General features: G+C 39.6%; 2 protein-coding genes across 3 annotated transcripts; one reads left to right on the top strand and one right to left on the bottom strand.

The window, feature by feature from the left end:
- The first annotated feature begins 4491 nt into the window (after nt 1-4491).
- On the top strand, nt 4492-12511 carry LOC115744086 (cyclin-dependent kinase C-1-like). 2 transcript variants are annotated; one of them, XM_048272308.1, is made up of 12 exons: nt 4492-4879; nt 6155-6236; nt 6386-6476; nt 6560-6589; nt 6748-6857; nt 6948-7005; nt 7090-7210; nt 8585-8702; nt 10545-10684; nt 10774-10831; nt 11562-11632; nt 11747-12511. In XM_048272308.1, exons 1-12 carry the CDS (start codon nt 4767-4769, stop codon nt 12300-12302), a joined length of 1548 nt encoding a protein of 515 aa, XP_048128265.1. In that variant the 5' UTR covers nt 4492-4766; the 3' UTR covers nt 12303-12511. The 2 variants fall into 2 exon arrangements, with proteins under 2 accessions (XP_048128265.1, XP_030535035.1); XM_030679175.2 differs by having other exon boundaries at nt 6933-7005.
- Nucleotides 12512-13478: 967 nt separating this feature from the next.
- On the bottom strand, nt 13479-18806 carry LOC115744087 (probable mitochondrial adenine nucleotide transporter BTL3). Its single transcript, XM_030679176.1, has 4 exons — nt 18042-18806; nt 16251-16554; nt 15247-15714; nt 13479-13807 (listed from the first exon to the last, which is right to left on the bottom strand). The coding sequence occupies exons 1-4, from the start codon at nt 18452-18454 to the stop codon at nt 13733-13735; spliced, it is 1260 nt and encodes a 419-aa protein (XP_030535036.1). The 5' UTR covers nt 18455-18806; the 3' UTR covers nt 13479-13732.
- Nucleotides 18807-20563: the final 1757 nt, after the last annotated feature.

Raw genomic sequence — 20563 nt, 5'->3', positions numbered from 1 at the left:
TTGCCATTTTTTTTTTCTTTCTTCAAACTTTCTAAGGAAAATACCAAAAGCATATACTTCACAGGTGAGCTAATGAGTCGTTCGCAACTTTCGCAGACCTTCTTGTGCCGACTTCCGATGCAGCTGCGGCTCAAGGAAGGTCCGCGCTTTCAAAGAAGAAGAGAAGGCCTGACATGAATGGGAAGAGCACGTTAGATAAGCCCGGATGACCTGCCTGCCGACCATGCAATTGTGCGCATCGATGGACGAGAACGGCGATCATAATCGAAGCTCTCTTGCACGCAGTAGGCAAGTCATCCTTGGCTAACAAACCCGACTTGTCATGTCATGTGAGGCCTCTCTTCCTCGCAAATACATTCCGATACCTCTCGGTTGTGTGATGCGACCAAGAAAAAATAACAGACAATATTTGTGTCTTCAAGGAGTAGTTGCTTTTTAGAAGGAAGAAGAAGCCTGACTTGAAAGATAAGAGACTTTCTGACTAGCCAAGGAGACTGCCCGATACCGGCACGAACTACTCGAACACTCGGTTCAGCTCGAATGGAGCGAGTTCGGAGCAGGCAAGTCATTCTTGGCTACCAAATGAGACTCTTCTCTTCATGTTACCCTCTCTTCTTCTTCTCCTACTCAAATCCAATGTTGCTTCTCTATTTATAGGGAATGGAACCGAATATAAGATCAGATCCAAGCCAATTCAGACTTTTCTTAGTGGGGTATTTCGAATGTCAATTGGTGTAGAACCTCTTGGACTCAATTTGCCTCATGCAAATCTTCTCTTTATAAACTGTCCCTTTTATTTTTGAAAAGCATGCAATAATAGTTGTCACTCTCATTGGTATCATTTTCCTTGCGGCAACTTGGGTTGAAGTCAATGTACCTGGGCTTTAGTTAGCATTTCAAGTAATAAGTGTGCTTCGTGAAATTCTTTATTGCATTGCATTTCATGGACCGAAACCCAGCTTGGCAATGAACTATATCAGATGATTTTTTTGCCATATTATCCTGAATAAAATGATTAAATGAGGTCCTTTTATGTTGCAGAGTTTGTACTAAGTATTTTTTTTTCTTTGCAAGAACTGCTTGAATGTGCCAACGCTAGATATTGTTGGAAATTTATATTTGATTTTGAAGGAAACAAAACTTCATACTTTGTTAAAAAGACTTTGATTTATATTTTGAGAATTTACTATAAATATATCTCTACGCCTTTTTGTGTGTAAATAAGCACACACTAAGCTTTTCTTTTAATTTTGAGTAATAATATGTAACAAGCACATCGTGAGGAATGCCTCTAATTGATTTGGCAATGAGAAACATCAGTGGAGTCATGATCTGTTTATATCTATATCCATACACTTTTATTCCGATAGAAGCGGGATTCTTGGTAGAGGCAGTCTCATACGAAATTCTATGGGAGATACATTTCGTTTTTAATATTAATCTGCACTGTTTATTCAATCTTATTCTTATTTGTTTAGCAGGTTAATTGTCCTCACTTACGGTCAATTATCTAGTTAGGATTGCGTTTCTAAGTTGAATTGGTTGATTGACAATCAAAAAGACATTCTCGTAATTTTCCTTATGAAAATTCTTGATTGGCAATCATTCGTAGATAATTTCCTTTGGTAGTAGCTTGATTTAAGGATGTTAGGATTTGATTGTATGGGAGAACAAATCCTCTCAAACTTCTGGTCCTTCTCATCTCAACGGCTCATGATCTTTATTCGACAATCAACCAACGGCCAATTCTGGAAATTGATCCTCGGAGTGGTTCCGTCCAACGAGAAACTTGGAAGACGAGGAGTGTATAAAGAGCACCAAGTTCAAAGAATGGTGAGAGAGATCAAGAGTTCCTCATCCTTATTCAATAGAGCTTTACTTATTCAGAATTGTCTACCCGAGCGTTTACTTGTGAATCTTATGAGAGGGATATATAGAGTCAAGTGTGTATAGTGAGACAGCCTTAGTAGAAGCAACATTCGCCTCGCGAGAAGTGCTTGTGGCAATCACGTCTTTCTGTAATCTCTCATTTGATTACTTAGTGGAATCTAGCCGGTAGGCCATTAGTGTAGGAGAGTGGACATAGGCTTACCAAAAGGCGAATCACTATAATCTCTTGTGCATTGTTTTCTACTCTTTACTTGTCTTTATTAACTGCGTAGTATAAGCATTACATGGTTCTATTAACTACTTTTGCTCCTATCAAACTTGATTATTTTATTTCCGCATTATTTTTTAAAATTTGATCACAAACACCTATTCACCCCCTCTAGGTGTTAGGTCTAGCCAAACAACAGATATGAGCGACTGAAAAATAAAATTGACATTTTCCAAAAAAAAAAAAAAGCAAAGCTAGCCATGCAGCTTTTAGCTTGAATTCAGAGATAGTTTGATTCTCTATACCCGCAACTCTTATCCTCAAGATAGGGTTTGTGGGTGTCTCCCTGTTCCTGACCCTCACAATACCTCCATGTGGAACGTTTCTGACCTTTCTCCATCAAAAGCAGCAAAATATCTAATACAACAAATTCTTGTTCCAAAATTGGATTCTAAACTAGAGTTGAATGCTATTTTAAGCTATCTTCTTTTAGTGAGAGAATTCTTGGCAAACAGACCATCAATCCTCTTATCATTCACTTCTTTCTTTTCTTTTCTTGCGTACATGATCCAAATGGCATGGAGACAACAACTTGTGAAAGATGCCCTCCAGGGCAAAAGGTCAATGACTCTACCTCTATACAAAAGGGTAATCGATAATCATTTTATGAATCAAGTAATTGAGAAGGAAAAGGGTTGCATGACGGTCACACTGTGCATGACAGTGTGACCGTGTTATGCAATCCTCAAAAAATTTCAACATTCTTTTTTTTAGTGTTATGAGCTAGCCACAATAGAATTTGTAGTTGGCATTTGACTGTCCACCACCGTCAAAATAACAATGGACGGTCAACATAGCATGGCCCAATCGAGAATCATTTTACGATAAGCTTTGATGGGGTTTATGGGTGGGCCGCTCATGTTGGGCTAACTAAGCCCAGAACCGACAAGAGTAAACTGCCAAAGTAGTTCTTACTTATTTGAACGTGATAAAGGATGAGTGGTTATCATCACGTTTTTACGTTGTTCTTTCTGAGAAGAACAGAACGAGAAAAAACAAACGTCACTTCCTCTTCTCTCCCATAACGTAAAACCAAGAAGAAGAAAGTAGAACTCTCTCAAGGCTACAAAGGAAAGCATTTAATCTATGGAAATCAAAGTATGCTCCCCACCGTAATATACCCATTTCTGATGAGTGATTCGAGAAGTTATGTTTTTCCTGTTTCTCATGTGTTGATTTTGGAATCCATTTTCAACAATGATATCAGAGCATATTATACTTGTTTCCCAATCATATGGTTGTTTGGAATCGAACCGAGTGCGAAAGACTCGCCTATAGGTTGAGATGAGCACACTGTTTGGTAATAATATTTTCTTTTTTGTTTGATGAAAATTGATTTTGACCACATAGACGAACTCGTTTCGTCGAGACAAGAATTTCAAGTGGTCATTCGCCTCTGACGGACGCCGAATGCACCTTCACGCAAGGGGTCGCATGCCTTCGTATGACGCCGGATGTAGCCTCACATGCTGCCATCGGGATGGTGTTTGCGCGTGACGGCCATGCACGCCGCACGCGACCCGTCTCTAGCGTTTGTAACCGTGCCGACATCAACAATTCGCAACCTGGATTTCAACCCGACCTATTCAAACAGTTAATCGTTGACCGATTAGACCAACCATTGGTTGGACCGATTTAACGAGTCAGACAGTTATCCAGATCCACCGATCGGATGCAGGTCACATTAATCTACCATTTGAATGACTCGAATGTACTTGTAATTTTCGTTGTATTGCTTGATCCATAATAGAATATTATATTGCTTGTGGGCTACACCAACCGAATTATATAAATCTGGGAAAAAGTATACTAGAAGTGTCATAACTTTTGTACGGCGTTCACTTGAATGCCATAAGTTTCAAAACGTTCATTTAAATGCCATAATTTTCAAAAATCGTTCACTTGAGTGTTATATTGACGTGGACGCCGGAAAAGCCGACGTGGCTCGCGGGAAATATGACATGACACGTCGGAAAAGTTCTCGTAACACTCAATTGAACGATTTTTGAAAATTATGCCACTTAATCGAACGTTTTGAAAGTTATAACACTTCTAGTGTACTTTTCCCTATAAATCTGGTATTCCATTTATTTCATTGTTTTGTCGATTTACTTGTTCCATCGCTTTTTTTTTTTTTTTTTTTGTAGCAACGTCATCCACTAGGCCACGACAAATTATAGTGATTGAGCCATTATGAATTTGTTTTTACGCGGAATAGTCTAAAATTTTTCATCTCACCAACCGGGACGCGAAACGGCAAGGACGTGGCTGGCAAGTCCACGTCGTTCGGAATGCCGATTCGGACTAGAGAGAGTCGTGACTCTGTCATCGGCATTTGTTCCGACGGCCTCGTTTTGGATTTCGGGCCCATGCGGTCGGACTGCTCCAGGGAATAGGGATTCGGGCGGGTCCTGGACCCGATTGACCTCGATCCGTTCCCGTCCTCCGAAGGACGAACAGGACTCGGAGTAGGACTCGCCTCGGCTGATCCCAGAAAGCTCTCACGCCAACACCCTGCTCTGAACGTAACTCGGCGAGCGACGGCGCTCCCTCCTTTCGAAACACTCTTCTTGTTCGAGAGAGAGACAGAGAGAAAGAGAGAGGCGCTATGGCGGTGGCAGCGCCGGGCCAGCTGAATATAGAGGAGTCGCCGCCTTCGTGGGGCTCTCGGAGCGTCGACTGCTTCGAGAAATTGGAACAGATTGGCGAAGGAACTTACGGGTTTGTTCGTGAAACCCATGCCCACTCTCCTTTTCTCTACCGATTGCTTCCTTGTTGTGTTTTTTTTTCTAGGGATATATTGCTTAAGAACTGGTATATATGCGCTGAGTTGGAGAATATGCGACGACCCATGATTTCTTTTTGGCCCTGAGAGTAAGTTGTAGTCGTGTTGATATCTTCTTTTCTTTTGACCCTTTTGGTTGCGTTATGCATGTGTGCAGTTTCTTTGGAAACTGATATGATGCATAATTGCAGATGGGTCTCGACCAATAGCAGAGGATAGGACCTGACATGAATCTAAATTGTAAAATTCTGATATTATATGAAACTCGTTATTTGATTGGCCGTGTTTTGACCAATTTGTTGGTTTTAGAGTGATGATGTGAGGATAAAGGGGGTTTAATGTTGACCTTGTTGCTCAATTTCCTATGATTGGGAAGCTAGGTTGCCTGCTCATGGTCACGCAACTTTCTTAGTTGGAGTAGAAACATGGTTAGAATATTTAATTCTGTGGGAACTAGGTGGTCTCCATGCTTATAGGCTATGTTGGTTGAACTAGAGGTACTGTGTCCCGCAGCATTCCACCATCAATAGGCAAAAAGGGAGGAAAAGAGAAAGTAAATAACATGTCTCTTGTTTCACAGTTTGTTTGGTCTCTTATTTGATGCAGGTCTCACCAGAAAAATTGCAAAAGTGTTAGGTGATATTTTCGTGGAGCAATGAACAGAAAGTACATTGGTAACATCAATAATTTCATTCGTGAAAGTAATGGAATCCTAATACATCTGGTGAATAAAAAATAAAGAAGAATGAAGCCAACCACGCATTCATATACCCATGAATGGTGGTAGAATGGGAAGTTTGATTAACAACCAGCTTGCATGAAACTAATTAATATATTCTTGGATCTTCACTCTGTGTATGCTTCCCATATACAAGAGGATTTCTTCTTTGGAAGTTTTTGTTCTGTGTAAGAAGAAAAATGCACTTTCAAGTTTGTGCATCTTTCATTGAAAGGACCACAGCAAGGAGTGTATCCTTATCTTACTATTTAGTGGCCTGATGTAAAGCAATTAGTTATCTGACAAGTTATTGCCTATGCTGTTATGTTGACATTGCTTTGCAGCAAAAATTCTCTCTTTTTTTTTTTCCTTTTATAATTCTTCTGCTTTGAATTCCAAAGTGGGAAAATTGGGCTGACAGCCTATCCTACTTGCTTGCTGGATTCGTTTATTTCTTTTATCATTCACATTAGTCCACACATATTATCTGCAGCCAAGTGTTCATGGCCAGAGAAATAAAATCCAGTGAAATTGTTGCTCTGAAGAAGATACGTATGGATAGTGAAAAAGAAGGGGTATGTGTATGCTTCCGCCTTTTCCCCTTCTTCAATAACTTATTGTTAAATAGAAAAGGAAGATTATCTGTTGTTAGGTGTTAGTCTATTGACTGTATGTCGAGTATCTACCAGTAACTTGTCAGATTTATTCTGTCATTTCTTTGCAGTTTCCTATAACAGCAATTCGAGAAATTAAAATATTGAAGAAGCTTCAACATGAGAATGTTATCAAGCTTAAAGAAATTGTAACATCTCCTGGTATGACCAGCTTCCAAAGTCATTGATCTTTTCTATTCCATAGTCGATTGTGACAGGATTGAGTTGACCTTACTTCTTTCCAGGTCCTGAGACCGTTGAACCGAGAAAGGCAGGTTGGTAGAGCTACATGCTATGCTTTCCTACTTTAAGACATTTTGTGCTAACTTGTTTTAAACTTGATGCTATTTTGTTCCTGAGTATCTTGGCTAGCTGGATTATCACAAGACAAAGAGAATATTTTGATATCTAACTACTGCTTTTGGGAATGTAGAGGGCAACAAGTATAAAGGCAGCATCTACATGGTTTTTGAGTACATGGACCATGACTTGACAGGCCTTGCTGATCGTCCTGGACTCAGATTTACAATTCCACAGATTAAGGTGTCATGACTTTTGATTGAAGGAAAATTACTAGTTAAATAATATCCCAAGTTTCTGATTAATTTTTTATTTCAGTGTTATATGAAGCAGTTGCTAACTGGCTTACACTATTGTCATGTCAACCAAGTGCTTCATCGGGATATAAAAGGTCATCATGAGTTTCTAATTGCATTTTCTCTTATGGTTGAAAATTCTTTTGTGGCTGGATTGTGAGTCACATCTCTTCTTGCAGGTTCCAATCTTCTAATAGATAATGAGGGAAAGTTAAAGCTAGCAGATTTTGGACTTGCACGATCTTTTTCCAATGACCACGTTGGAAATCTTACTAATCGTGTTATCACTTTGTGGTACAGGTAACATTTTCAGTTTATGTTGAGTGGTAAATTTGACTGGCTGATGGTTACGCATGCACCGTAGGTCCCTATCAACTTAACAAGACTTTTAGCCGAAGTTTCATATCTCAGAAAGAGTAAATATGATATCTAGAAGAGTTTTATACTTGATTCATGAATATTTGAGATGTCTCCACATCAATTATTGAACTTTCACTTCTTTCTGGTATCCATCTTCTATGTTCCTTCAGGCTGATCATACCTCTGTTGTTGCCCTTTTGAGCCCTACTGTTAAATATGTTATTCATTCATCAAAGGCACAAATGATTATCTTCATGATGAGAAAGAGGAAATTACACTGAACCTGAAAATTCTGAGCACTTTTTTGCAAGTAACGCCATAGCAATATGTGATATCATTTGTTCAATGAGCTTTCTTCATGTGCATATCCCACTTTTTACATATCTCCATTCTTCATAAACTTTCTAGGAGGTTTGCTTATGAACCATGTTTGTGGCACCTTTATCATCTGTCAATCTCCACGAATTGCATTCAGGCAAAAATTACATGAAAATTGCAGTGAACTGTCTGTAATAAAATCTGGGCATTACAGTCTCATAGGGCTCAGTAACAGGATCATTCCTGTTGTCACTGTTATTATGCTGGTTCATCTTGCTGAACAACCGGGACAATAATCCTTCTTGTTTTTCTGATGAACATAATTAAAGTCAAGAAACAGCGCACTTTGCTGCATGAACTTCGAGTAGTATTTAGTGGTTCAAACCCATGACCACAAGGCTAAGACCCTTGAGCTCTGCCAACTGAGCTAGATCTCTCAGTAGAACACAATCTATAGGTTGCTCATCATTTTGTTCATTCATACATCATCTTAAGTAATAAATGTGGTCTGCTTCGCTGCATGACCTGTGAGTCGAATTCCCTTTCCATCTGCACCAGTCTATCATAGTTCCTCTCTTTTGCACTACAACATTATTTATCTTATGGAGGGAAAATAGGTTAGTTTTATAATTTCAGTGGTGACACCGGATGCTTCTTTGTCTGTCCAAAATCACAAGGAAATGCCTGGTTGGAATCTATGGAAAACCTTGCTATACATGGACGCAGGCGAAGGATGATTAGGTTCATGCTTCTAGGCAATGTTAATTGGATGATTGATGAAAATTATTTTTTATCCTTGAATGGTTTATCTCTAATTGATATATCTTTCAGTTATAAAGTCTTCTTTAGAAGGGGCTAGATAACATGAATTCTTTTGTGTGGAACTTGTCCGGAATGTACTGGGTAATTGGATTTTGATTTTGAAAAACAAAGGGATGACTTTGGACGGAGTAGGGATTCTTTTCTGCTTTAATTTTTATCTGATATTGACTACAGGCCTCCAGAGTTGCTCCTTGGAGCCACAAAATATGGCCCAGCTGTTGACATGTGGTCAGTGGGTTGCATCTTTGGGGAACTTCTATATGGGAAACCCATTTTGCCTGGAAAAAACGAGGTAAGGCATGCTACCTGAATCTTGTCTTTGATGATGTGAATTATGTGCTTGTTCTTCTACCACTGGTGTTCATCTGGACTTTAGGTGAATTATGACAAGATAAATCATTTAATCTTTTGAGCATAAAGAGTGTGAAACTTGCTAGAAGTTGGGAAAATGGTCCTGAGAAGAGAATTTTGTTAGTAAATGTCATCTTAATATTGATGAAAAAATATATTTAGGATAGTTGACCTTATGGTGGGTGAGAGGAGCTACTAATGTAAGGGCAGTTGGTAAATGGGATAGAGAATGAGGAAGTAGTTGGATGGACTCCCATGTCCTTGTTTGTATTCTTGCCAGAATAAGCATATGATCCTTGGAGCAGATTTTCTTTTTCTTGGAGGGATATTTTCACATTAATCGTAAAATTTTCCTTCGAGAAATCTCACTGTCATTGGAAGTTGATTGTTAGAGAAGTTAAAAGTGCGGTGTATATGCGGGGGTTGAAACCCAATTCTGGTTGAATGAAACTTGGATAAATTGTGTGAAAGACAAATCTTTATTATATAAAAGACAAATTATTCGTACATTATGGATGATGTCAGTGTTTTAGTATTGGGTTTAATAACATGATTGGCATGGTGTGCAATAATCACCGAAAGCCTCACGTCTGTGAATATGGACCTACAAGAGTTCAAAGCAGAGAAAGTCACTGGTTTTTACTTTTTTTTATTTCGGTCAGTAGTTACTCCTTCACCTGTCCTGTTTTTGCTGGTTGTTGTACACATTCACCACCTCTGTCAATCACGTGGCATGTGACAACCATCCGAGATCCTTTCTGTGGCATTCGATAAATATACAACCCTCCTTAAAATACATTTGTCTCTCCTCAAATTTTATACTCTGTCCGTCATTTCAGAACCCTCTGCACGCCAATTCTCATAAGATTCAGGATTAATCTCTTCCCTAAATTGATCATGCCCATTGTATTTCCTTTTTAATAATTTTGAATTTTCATTTTTTGGTTGACGAAAGATATCATGAGAGAGGACCAAAGGTTGAAGTTTAGCTTAATGCTAGCTTCCATGACATCGAGAACAAGTAAATTAGTTCCATGACATTAGATATTTCAGGGACAATGAGTAATTTGGCACTACTTGCTCAAATGTCAATATAGATTATGTGTATAATTTACTTTAAAAGTTGTTGCCACTACAGATTGTTCTGGTCAACTAGCATAACACTTAAGAAAGAGCAGAAATGGTTATATCCTTTTGTAGGTATTTTAATCTAATAAATGAATTGTCAGCCTGGCAGAACTAAGTATTTGATGTCCTGTAGAAAACTATATGCGAAGACTGCATGATTACACATTTATAAATCCTGAATTTCACTTGGGGCAGCGTTATGAGAGATGAGAGATAGTGAAAAGAGCACTGAGTTCCATTTGAAAATGGCACTTGGTGTTCAAAATTACAGGTAAAGCAGAGTTCCAAGGAGAAACCCTGCTCCTTCAGTTCTTTAACTGGCTTTAGTAATGACGTTGTTTTATAGGAAGAGAATTTTCCTATGAGAAACCCTGCTCCTTCAGTTCTTCAACTGGCTTTAGGTATGTGAATACAGGCCATGCTTTCTCTAGTTTTGCTAAGGTATAAACCTTCTATGAATAGGTAATCCTATTTTGCCCCTTTGTCCTTGTAAGTAATGCTGAAGAAAGATGGAAAACAATTGTAGGAAACTGGGCATAGCATTAAGAACTAGCTAGCTAAGGTGACTTGCCACATGCCTGAAAGCATTCCATTGGGGAAATATGAATAGCAACAAGTTGACAGTAATTCAGATATTTTCCTGAATGTGCTGCAGCCTGAGCAACTAAACAAGATCTTTGAGCTTTGTGGATCACCTGATGAAGCCAACTGGCCTGGGGTTTCCAAGATACCCTGGTATAACAATTTCAAGCCAACAAGGCCCATGAAAAGACGCGTTAGGGAGGTTTTCAGACAGTATGTAAACAGGATCTACTATTATTTAGTTGTTGCTGTTGCGAACATAATTAATTTCTAATCTTTGTTTTCTCCCTCCATATTTACAGATTTGACTGGCATGCCTTAGATTTGTTGGATAGAATGCTGACTCTTGATCCAGCTCAGGTAGTGCTTGTATCTGGTAACCTTTTCTTTTTATCTACAATTATCAGCTCATGAGATGCTCACATTGACTGGTTGCTCTCTTATTTACAGCATGAATTGTTCATCTGATTGTAATATGTCAGCTGTGACTAGCTTTAAAGATATCTTTGAATACTCGCTCTTTGGATGTTAATCTGTAACCAACGTTTACATCTTGGAGGTGACTCTTATCAGTGGAAAGTGTTGTTCACTACTCCATGATTTAGATGGTTTATTCTCAAGTTTCAGTAATTTTGTTTGTTAATCATTTTTGTCCATCAGCTTAGGTTAACTAGAGCAATTGCAGACTACTATGATGTATTTTGAAAATTGTTGATTTGTCTATCCGAGAACATCTCAGGAACTGCGAGCTGTGCAACAATTTTTTTTTTTTTTTTGGTCGAATAGTGCGATGAATTGAAACTTACATTTTTTTACCAATAAGTTTTGGGAAGTTTTGTTGGCAATGCAATGGTTTCTTGGAATTTCTGCCTCGGAGTAGTAGTCAATAATTGGCAGATTTGTGGGTCTCTTCACTTTTGTGGGTGTCAGTGACTTCTCTTTTCCTGTTTATGCCTCTTAATACCTGATGTAAAATTGGTGATTGTTCCGTAAGCTTTGATTTAATAGAGTAGGCTGACTGGCTGCGGCATGAGTAGACACTTCCACTATACCATTAATAGTCCTCACTTTCTTTTCTATTCGATTTTAGAGAATAACTGCCAAGGATGCACTCGACGCAGAGTATTTCTGGACAGATCCCCTACCATGTGATCCTAGAAGGTGGGTATGTTTAAGTAATGCTTGGATATTTCCTATAAGAATGAGAGATTCGACTGATGTTATGATTTGCATAACCCGGGATCCAATAATATGTGGCACGTGTTCTAATCACAGCTTGCCGAAATATGAATCATCACATGAGTTCCAGACCAAGAAGAAGAGGCAGCAACAGCGGCAAAATGAAGAGGCAGTGAAGAGACAGAAACTGGCACATCCTCTGCCGCATTCTCGCCTACCGCCAATCCAGAACCCAGACCAATCACATCCTTCGCAGTGGTCTGCGCCCAACCATCCGGTGAACCACCATCAGCCCACTTTGTCTTCTGGACCGGGCCATCACCACTATGGAAAGCCTCGGGGTCCGCCAGGTGGCCCAAACAGGTATCCCCCTGCTGGGACCCAGGGCACAAGCCATAATCCCAACCGTGGGGGTGGGGCCAACCAAGTCCGGGGTTATGCTGGTGGACCGTATCCGACCCAAGGACGGCATCCGACTTATGGTGGAGGCAGTATGCCTCCTGGTCCCGCTGGGGGTCCAGGAGCCACTGGGGGCTTTGGCGTTGGCCCCGTGAATTACCCTCAAAGTAACCAGTATGGAGGTTCTACGTCCAACAGAAGCTTAAACCAATTGGGTAACAATAGAAATCAACAATACGGTTGGCAACAATGAGTAAATGTCTAAGTACAGTCAACTCTTTGGACCCTAATTTGTGGTTGGAATGATGTTCAAATTTTGTGCTGAGGGAAATTTTTGAGGTTGTCACCATATCCTGTATCTTTGGTTACCTAAGCTATGGTTTCATAGTTCAAGAGCCTAACTGAAATTAAAATTCATGTGCATCAAATGTGCATGGCAGGTATGAACCGTGAATTCCATGACGGTGAAGCTCTTGAGATTGGAGCGGTTCGATTATCAGTTTGCTTTAGGGCATGCTTGGTTTAAGAGAAATGGTCCAGTTTTCTGCATTATACTGAAGATACGTATGGTTACAAACAGAAAACCGGTTCCGAATGACAACAAGGGAAACTATTTTCAGTCTTATAACTACAAAATTGAAAGCTTAAAAAGTAGTTTTCGAATTTGTGATTTGGACCGGAACATGATCATGCAGTTTACTTATAAGATGGTAAGACACTTCTTAACATTATAATCAATACAAACTGGTATGTTTTAAAGACACTTGTTCATGCTGAGATTTATTTGCAAGAACCAAACGCATTCTCGAGAAAACAGAGGATAGTTTTTATTTTCAATTTCACTGAAAGTGAAAACTGAAAACAATTCTGGGAACCAAACGGACCCTTAAAGTCGACTTTCCAGAATGGACAATGTCAAATTGAATCAAGCTCACTAACTAGATGCATTATGAGTAGAGAAGCAAATTGAATTAACCGAGACACTTCCTCCTAAATTAACTTTTCCTTTTTAGGTGAATAATCAGCTGTCAAATGGATTTTTACCATGTCAACAGCAGGTGAAAGAGTTTTTGCGCTAGGAGTAAAAAACTTAATGAGCTGAGGTAAATAAATTCCGTAGCGGTCAGGCACATAACGAACGGAGTAGCACACTTCCATGTTCAAGACATTTTGATAAACTTCTAAGTTATAATTTCCGGCTAAATGCGCAGAAACGCAACTATTAAAATATGTCCAATCTGATAGATCTTGCTTTGCTAATGTAAAAGCCATGAACGATCTAATGCAATAGGAAAGGCGCGTCTTAATCATCATAAACGTCAACACATCAACAAACACTAGATTGACTAACGGTTCAATCGGAAATTGCTTTTGTGTTTCACCTAATGTTAGAAATTAAGGTAGGATAGGATAAGGAAGGACAGATGCATGATATTAACATTTTCCTCGCTTAGCTTCAAGTTCATTGCAGTCATTTTACCATTTGAAAACAGAAGCAATTGAGGACAATCACAGAAATCTCGACGAATTTTAACAGTGCAAAAGAAGAAACAGTTTCCTTTCTGAAGATACTGAAAATTTCTAAAAAGGGGAAACATTAGAAAGCACCTTTCAATGAAACGGGTCTAAATGTCATCCTCAACACTTTCCCAGGATGTCCTCAATGATAAGCTCATTAACTCTTTATGTTGACTCCACTTTGAGAACTATCTTCATGAACTCATAAACAAAGTAACTTATAGCAGCCGATGGCAAAACCTGAAAAGGCGAAGAATGCCAAAAATAAAAAAATAAAAAAAAGCCCCACATTAACAAACTGAATACCAGCACACCAAGTCAACATTTTCTTGGTCACTATATTATTGCCTCTATACAAAAATTGGTCCTCGTACTTTATCTCGCAGCAGATTTGATCCCTAAACTGATCATGATTGCAAGACAAAGTTCATGTTTCCATCAAGACGTTGACAGAAAATGCTAAATAAGCATTGGACGAACACATGGAGCTGACGTGGGATGAAAAGAAATAAAAAAGTTGGATGAGAAATTGCAAAGACGGGTCCATGTGCCATTTTGGTCCTAGTACTTTATTTAGTGATATATTTGGCTCCTAATAATTTTTTAGCTTGATTGCAAGGTAAATTTCTATTTCCATGAATGCAAAAAAAAAAAAAAACTAGTTAATTAAGTGTCAAAACACACTGTGGTGTCGAAGGTGGAAAAAACTATGAAAAAATTACAAAACAACCTTACCCTGGAGTTATAATGATCTCGTCCATTCCTGATGGGCCAAACTCCTCAAAAGCAATGCTCAAGTGTTGATCATTCATGGAAAACTGCTACAAGGTCACCAATTTTGTACTAGTTATAACATGTTTGACCCAGCATGTAGTCTTTAGCATTTAATCAGCATATTTTCTTTACATTTGCAAGGAATAATATGGCATTTGTCCAAAAAATCGGGATCGAAGATCGACTAACTCTGTGAAAAAAAAAAAAAGATATAGGTACCAAAAATTCAACAGGGTTAGTACATGGACCATTATTGTAATTCCTCTCCACTAATAATTTTTTTATTCTACATCTGCGTCACGTGTGCATCTCCAGTACTTAGTCAGTATTTTCCAATGATTTTTGGACGGAATATATAAAATATGTCCGAAAATTGTGACTAAAGATTAGTTTAGGATCAATTTTGTCACGAGATAAAATACGAGGACCAAAGTTGGACAAGGGTAATAGAAGAAGGACCACTAATTTCCACAAAAGTTCCAATATAATTTACATATTGACACGAAAGTAACTGAAACTATGCAGAAAGATGGCATTATACTGCGATTCTCTTCTTTAATTGCTGGTAAAGACTAAAATACCGGTCTAAGACGAAGCAAGAACCTCAAACAGCAACAGAGTTTAAAAGTTGCAAAGAAATTGGTGATGTCAGACTCAGATGCTTCTTTGAAGGCAATGAAAATGGACGTCACTCTCCTCTCTCACAATCCCCATTATCTCGCATAGACTTCAGTAGATGACAGACGCATGTAGAGGTTCAATGCCTATTGCAGACCTCACTCTCTCTGCTTTCTTTTGCCTATTCATTTTTTAGTCGTTTTGGCTATATTAGACACAATATGCATAAGGAATTTCCGCACAAGCACGTTGTCAATGAATTTGATGTATTAAGAGTCTATTCATACCTGCAGTAAACTGGGAATTAAGCCAGCATAAAGGGCAGGAACACCACCTTGCTCAACGATCTTGACACAAGTCGCAAGTGGACTTAATCTTGTTGTCCGTAGTTGCATTTGAAGTTGTCTCCGCACTACTTCAAATGGGTAAGTAGATGCTTCGGAGCATGCACCAGCTATTGCTCCATAAAGCAAGGTCCTAATGGGACCAAGTTCCAGTTGTTCCATGGCATTCAGTTCCCGGCCTTCCTGCTTCATATGTTCGAGTCTCTTCCTCCCCTCAGGTGTATGCAAATAGGCTGATTTCAGTATATCGTAAACACCATAGAAAACAGCGCCTGAAGGTGCCATGGCTACGATTGCGGGCACCAGACCCTTGTAGAGAGAGAAGACTCCTTCAGTTTGAACCATGTGTCTGAAAGCACCAATTATACCACCCAAGGCCTCCCCTCCTGGTGCCACCATCTTTGTCCTTATCTGACAGGAAAAAAGAGGAAAATCTCACTATTTGGTCCATTATCCAGGGATGATGTGAACCAGTTTGATGTATTTCAAGTCCAGAAACGAATATAAGCAGAACACCAAAAGAACATGCAAGGCTTCAATTCTGTGGATGGGGACAGTTAACACGACAAACACTAGATGAAGACCATGCTTAGGCTCATGAGCTATGGAGACTATTCTTTTACTTTTACATATAGCGAATGTTATATTCACAATCTTGATTTATGTGGAGTCCGAAAATTTGGACCGTGATTTAATTGCAGATCATGTCCTTTTAAGGCTCTTAATTTGCTTTCAGAAGTTAAACAATCAAGTGACTACAATAGCAACTTTGCTAGAGTCTCATTGCCGTACACATTATGCTGACATATTCTGTCTATGCAGTTATGTAGTTTTGCAGCTAATGATACAGCTGTACAACAAAATGTGGGTTATATGATAATATACACCACGGAGGTAAAGCTCCTTAGGTGGCATGATAAGAGAAAACAGGACTAAATTGCACATACTGTGTCCATCGGCAAGCACAGCAAAGTAGCAGTAATCCCAGCAGCAGCACCAGCGACAAATCTATCAAAATTCGTAGCTTCCTCATTTCCAGACCATTTCAGCAATTTATTTCTGTATGTATCATAGGCATAGAAGTTGATGGCCTTAAATGGAGCCGTACGAAGTATATTGACAAAATTTCCTTTCCAAAAACCTTTCAGACCTTGGGCAGCTGAAATTGTCTTGATAAGATCAAAAAGATTCTTCTGCTCACCACGTACTACATACTCCAGCTTCAGTCTCTCAAGAGGGGCAACAACAGTTCTGGTGAAAAGAATAGCATTTTATATGCAAATGAAGCAGGTTTTTTCTCAGTAGTTATAGGGAAACAGTTTGAAAAACAAGCTAAGCACGAAGTGGTTCTAAGTACTCCCATAGCACAAATTCGAACGTACACTAAACCAATTAAATTAATACATGTTTATCTTTTAATCCATAATCACTTCTAGACAGACCGGACACATTCTGTGTAATGCCCAATCCCACAATCTTCCACAGTAAAATTCCCTTAAAAGTTGATCCAAACAGGTATGTAGATTACAGTAAACTCCTAACACTAAAAGAAAACACAGTGAATTTTAAACACTGACCACACAACTCAAAACAATGTTGGATTCCATTCGAATGCAGTTTAGACAAGCGTCGGTTTAGAAGTTAAAGTCTCTTAGCCACATTTTGCTTTTCTCTCGAGCCACTTCCAAGGTTACAATGTACAGAAGTGACACTTGATCTGTATTAATTGCAAGGAAAGTGCAAAGCAGAACAGACATTGAAGCATGATAGACATTAACAACTAAGATGATGAACTACAAGAATAAAATCCAAGATGTGATCATACCAAATATGACAAAAGAAACCTTATAGTAAGTACAACTAAGTGGCAAGAAATCGATAAATCTAGTTAGCTAAATACCATGGAAGATCAGATCAACAAAAAATGGCCAGTCAAGTTATCAGAACAAATTAAAGGGTGGCTGTTCAGATGGTGTTTTTAGCTTGACATTGCAAGCACAGGCAGAGAAACTGCTGACAGATCCTGATTGCAATAATCAAAACTGACCATCCTAATCTAACTACTAGAAACATAGAAAAGAATATAACAACTTAAAATACAAGAATGCTAATAGTACACTCTTCAGCTAAACTGTATTTACACATAACCCAACACCCCCCCTCCCCCCCTCCTCCTTCTCCTTCCTTCCTCTCTTCCATAGCAAAATCAAGGTGGACAAATTGGTCTTCCAGTATACTATCTCCATTTAGTGTATAGGATGACCTAGGTTTTATCTGGAATAACCTAATATGCAAGTTAATGTTGTTAGTATTAGACCCACTATACTCTGCAGTAATCCAGTAATCAAGCCACATCTAGCTACGGTAAAATTAAAAGCTACATCATCTCGAATTGCAAAAAGCAGTAAGCCTGAAAGGCAACAGCTTGGTCCACTGGTGACCATCCTTTTGCAAGTAGCAAAAGGTTTTGGGTTCAAGTGCCTAACCTCTTCCTTCCCTACTTCTCTAATCTCAAGGCCACTTACGCTTCACCTTCTTTTCCCCTTGCTTGCGGCACAATCCATAAAACATGAAACTAGCCTCTTTCATTCACACAATTCTACACAAGCAATGCAACCAGCAAAAGAACCAAGAACCTTAGAAGCATTATCTTATATGTCAAATGAAGGCAATAGTTGGTCAACCCCAAAATAAAACAGAACAAGACAATGAAAACCAAAAGAGAGAAATAAAGAGACCTTGAAACCATTGCAGCAACAGCTCCAGCCCAGAGATGCTTCGTGGTATTGAAAGCACCTGATTCCTTCACCTTCCCCTTCTCCTTCTCCTCCACTTCGCTTCCTTCAACTTTCTCTCCATTATTGTTCCCCAAAAGCTTTGCAGAGTCCAACGCATACCCATCATTTTCCTTCACCGACAGGCTCACAGAGAGAAACACACCATTACGAAATCCTACTCTGGCGTTTACTCCACAGTAATTCGCTCTCCTACTATGACTCACCGCCAAATTCTCAAAGGGGTCGCTTTTCCGGGGAACAAGAGCAAGGAAACATGGAGGGAGGGCGTCATCAAGAAACAAGCCGCCAGGGACGAAAGAGATCGAGCGTTCAGACTTGATCAAGCTCTTGAAGCAGAAATATTGATCGTGCATTGCAGAATGCGAAGTGGAGGGATACGGGTGCGTTCTTGGCTTGGTGGGTCGCGAGAAAATCGAAGCTTTGGGATCATCAGACAGGAGTCCTTCGATGGGTATTTAAAGAAGAGGAGAGCGTCAAGAGGAAGAGATTGAGGAATGGAACAACGGAATAAAAATGGAGACTTTGGCAATGTAAGTTGGTGTTGTGGTTGTTGCGAAGCTGATGTGAAGGTGTGACGGGACAGAAGAACGCATCGGATGCCGAGCACGATCGAGCTTCCCGAGAGATATAGCTTTCGGCGATGCATCTTCATTGCTTCCATCGAGTTCGCTGGTGTCGCCACGAAGCGACAAGGTTTTCGTTTTGGAAAACGTTAGGAAATGGAAAAGCGGCACATGAACAAACGCAAACAATCCGCTATTTTGTTTCGACACATATGCCTTATTTCTTGGCTGTACGTGGGCATCTCATTATATATGTACGAGCATCTTCACAAACGAGGAAAAGCCATTGATTTTATACCGAAAAAGTAGGGCTGGATCCCTACCAAAAAAAAAACCTCAAATTATATCCTCTACTTATTTCGCGAAAATAAGCTATTTATAAAAGATGTTTCTAATAAAATTATTCTTCAAGAAAAGAACGATATATTCCGATTTTGGATGAAACATAAAAATAAAAAAAAAATTTATCGTTGTTTGAGAAGAAAACTTTCCCAAAAAGAGATATATTATCGGGTGTTATAGTATCTTGTGCATAGACAGTCGGGTAACGAAGTATGGGCACTAGGGTTTCGACCTAATGGACCTCAACCCAAGCGCCGATGACCCCGATCCGGCCTCGATGGACCCAGGCATTGGGGATCGAAGCACGAGCTTCGGGGTCGTGCTTCGGTCCTAATTGACCTAGGCAGGCACCGGCGTCCCAAACCTCGTCTCAATGGACCCGAGTGCTGGATAGGAATGTCATCTCGGGCCCAAGTAGTGGGCAAGGGCACCGAGGTCTTTGGGCCCGTAGAAGGACACGAGCACCGGTGCCAAGGCCTAGCCTCCATAGACCTAGTCTTGGGCGACAGGTGCCCCACACACATTGAGGTCATTATCTTGGCCTTGATGGCCCCGATCTCGAGCATGGGGTTTGGAGCTCGAACGTTGTGGACTCGAGCCTGGCCTCAATGGAACGGGGCTCGAGTGTTGGATCTAGGTATGAGCACTAGGGTCTCGAGCCCAACCTCTGTGGACTAAAGCTGAGGGCGCCAGGGAGTCGAGCAATGGTACAAAGTCCTAGGACTGATGTCCCAAGACTAACCTCTATGGACTCGGTGTCCAGGCTTGGCCTCTTTGGATTGAGGTCTTGGCCCTAATGGACCTTGGCGGACCCGGCATAGCCCAGGAGCAAGAGTTGGGGTTCTTGTGCTTAGATGTAGAGTTTCTTATTCAACCTCTGACATCTAGTTATATTTTGGAAAATAATTTTCTATTTTTGAAGAGGAAATTATTTTCCTGAATATAAGTATATATTTTATGTTGATTAGGAAAACAATTTCCTTTAACTCATTTTCTTAAGGAATCTAAATGGCAATAAACGAGGAAAATATTTTCCAAGAAACAAACGGAGCCTCTCAATTTTGCTTGAACTTTTTTTATTTGCTTAAAAAAAATTCCCCAACTTTCACTCCAATCTCATATTTGCCCACATGACCAAAAAATCGCCACAAGTTTTTTCAAATTATCAACATCAAGGTCAGTTAGAGGTTCATGATCAAAACCTGTGTCTTCATTATTACCTTTACCTTGACATGGAACAACATCAATCTCTTGATGTTGATAATCTTGAAGAAACCAGTTGCGATATTCGGATACATGAGCAAATTTGGGACTTGAGTGAAAGATGAGATGTTTTTTAAACAAAAAAAAAATTCCCGGAAAAATTGAGATCGGACTTAAAGTTACGATTTTTAAGTAATTAGCTCGAAAAAGTAGAGTAAAAAGTCTAGAACTATTTTACGAAGTACAGCATCGTTCTATGACCAAATTTGGCTCAGAGCCCTCTTAAATTGTTGAACCAAAGTCCTTTGAAGGCCGAAGTCATTTGGGAATACCGAACCAACACGCAAAACGTTT

This window comes from Rhodamnia argentea, chromosome 11, assembly GCF_020921035.1.
Source record: "Rhodamnia argentea isolate NSW1041297 chromosome 11, ASM2092103v1, whole genome shotgun sequence".
NCBI lineage: Eukaryota > Viridiplantae > Streptophyta > Magnoliopsida > Myrtales > Myrtaceae > Rhodamnia > Rhodamnia argentea.
Note: the sequence above shows the minus strand (reverse complement) of the source record. Positions and strands in the feature narration are given on the sequence as shown.

Excerpts from the sequence above, each read along its gene's own strand:
- LOC115744086 (XM_030679175.2), top strand. The coding sequence starts at position 4,767 with ATGGCGGTGGCAGCGCCGGGCCAGCTGAATATAGAGGAGTCGCCGCCT. Across the intron at positions 6,237-6,385 it reads TGGATAGTGAAAAAGAAGGG|TTTCCTATAACAGCAATTCG; the intron begins GTATGTGTATGC and ends ATTTCTTTGCAG. Across the intron at positions 7,211-8,584 it reads GTTATCACTTTGTGGTACAG|GCCTCCAGAGTTGCTCCTTG; the intron begins GTAACATTTTCA and ends TATTGACTACAG.
- LOC115744087 (XM_030679176.1), bottom strand. The coding sequence starts at position 18,454 with ATGCACGATCAATATTTCTGCTTCAAGAGCTTGATCAAGTCTGAACGC. Across the intron at positions 16,555-18,041 it reads GTTGCTGCAATGGTTTCAAG|AACTGTTGTTGCCCCTCTTG; the intron begins GTCTCTTTATTT and ends TCTTTTCACCAG. Across the intron at positions 13,808-15,246 it reads TAATTCCCAGTTTACTGCAG|GTTTTGCCATCGGCTGCTAT; the intron begins GTATGAATAGAC and ends TCGCCTTTTCAG.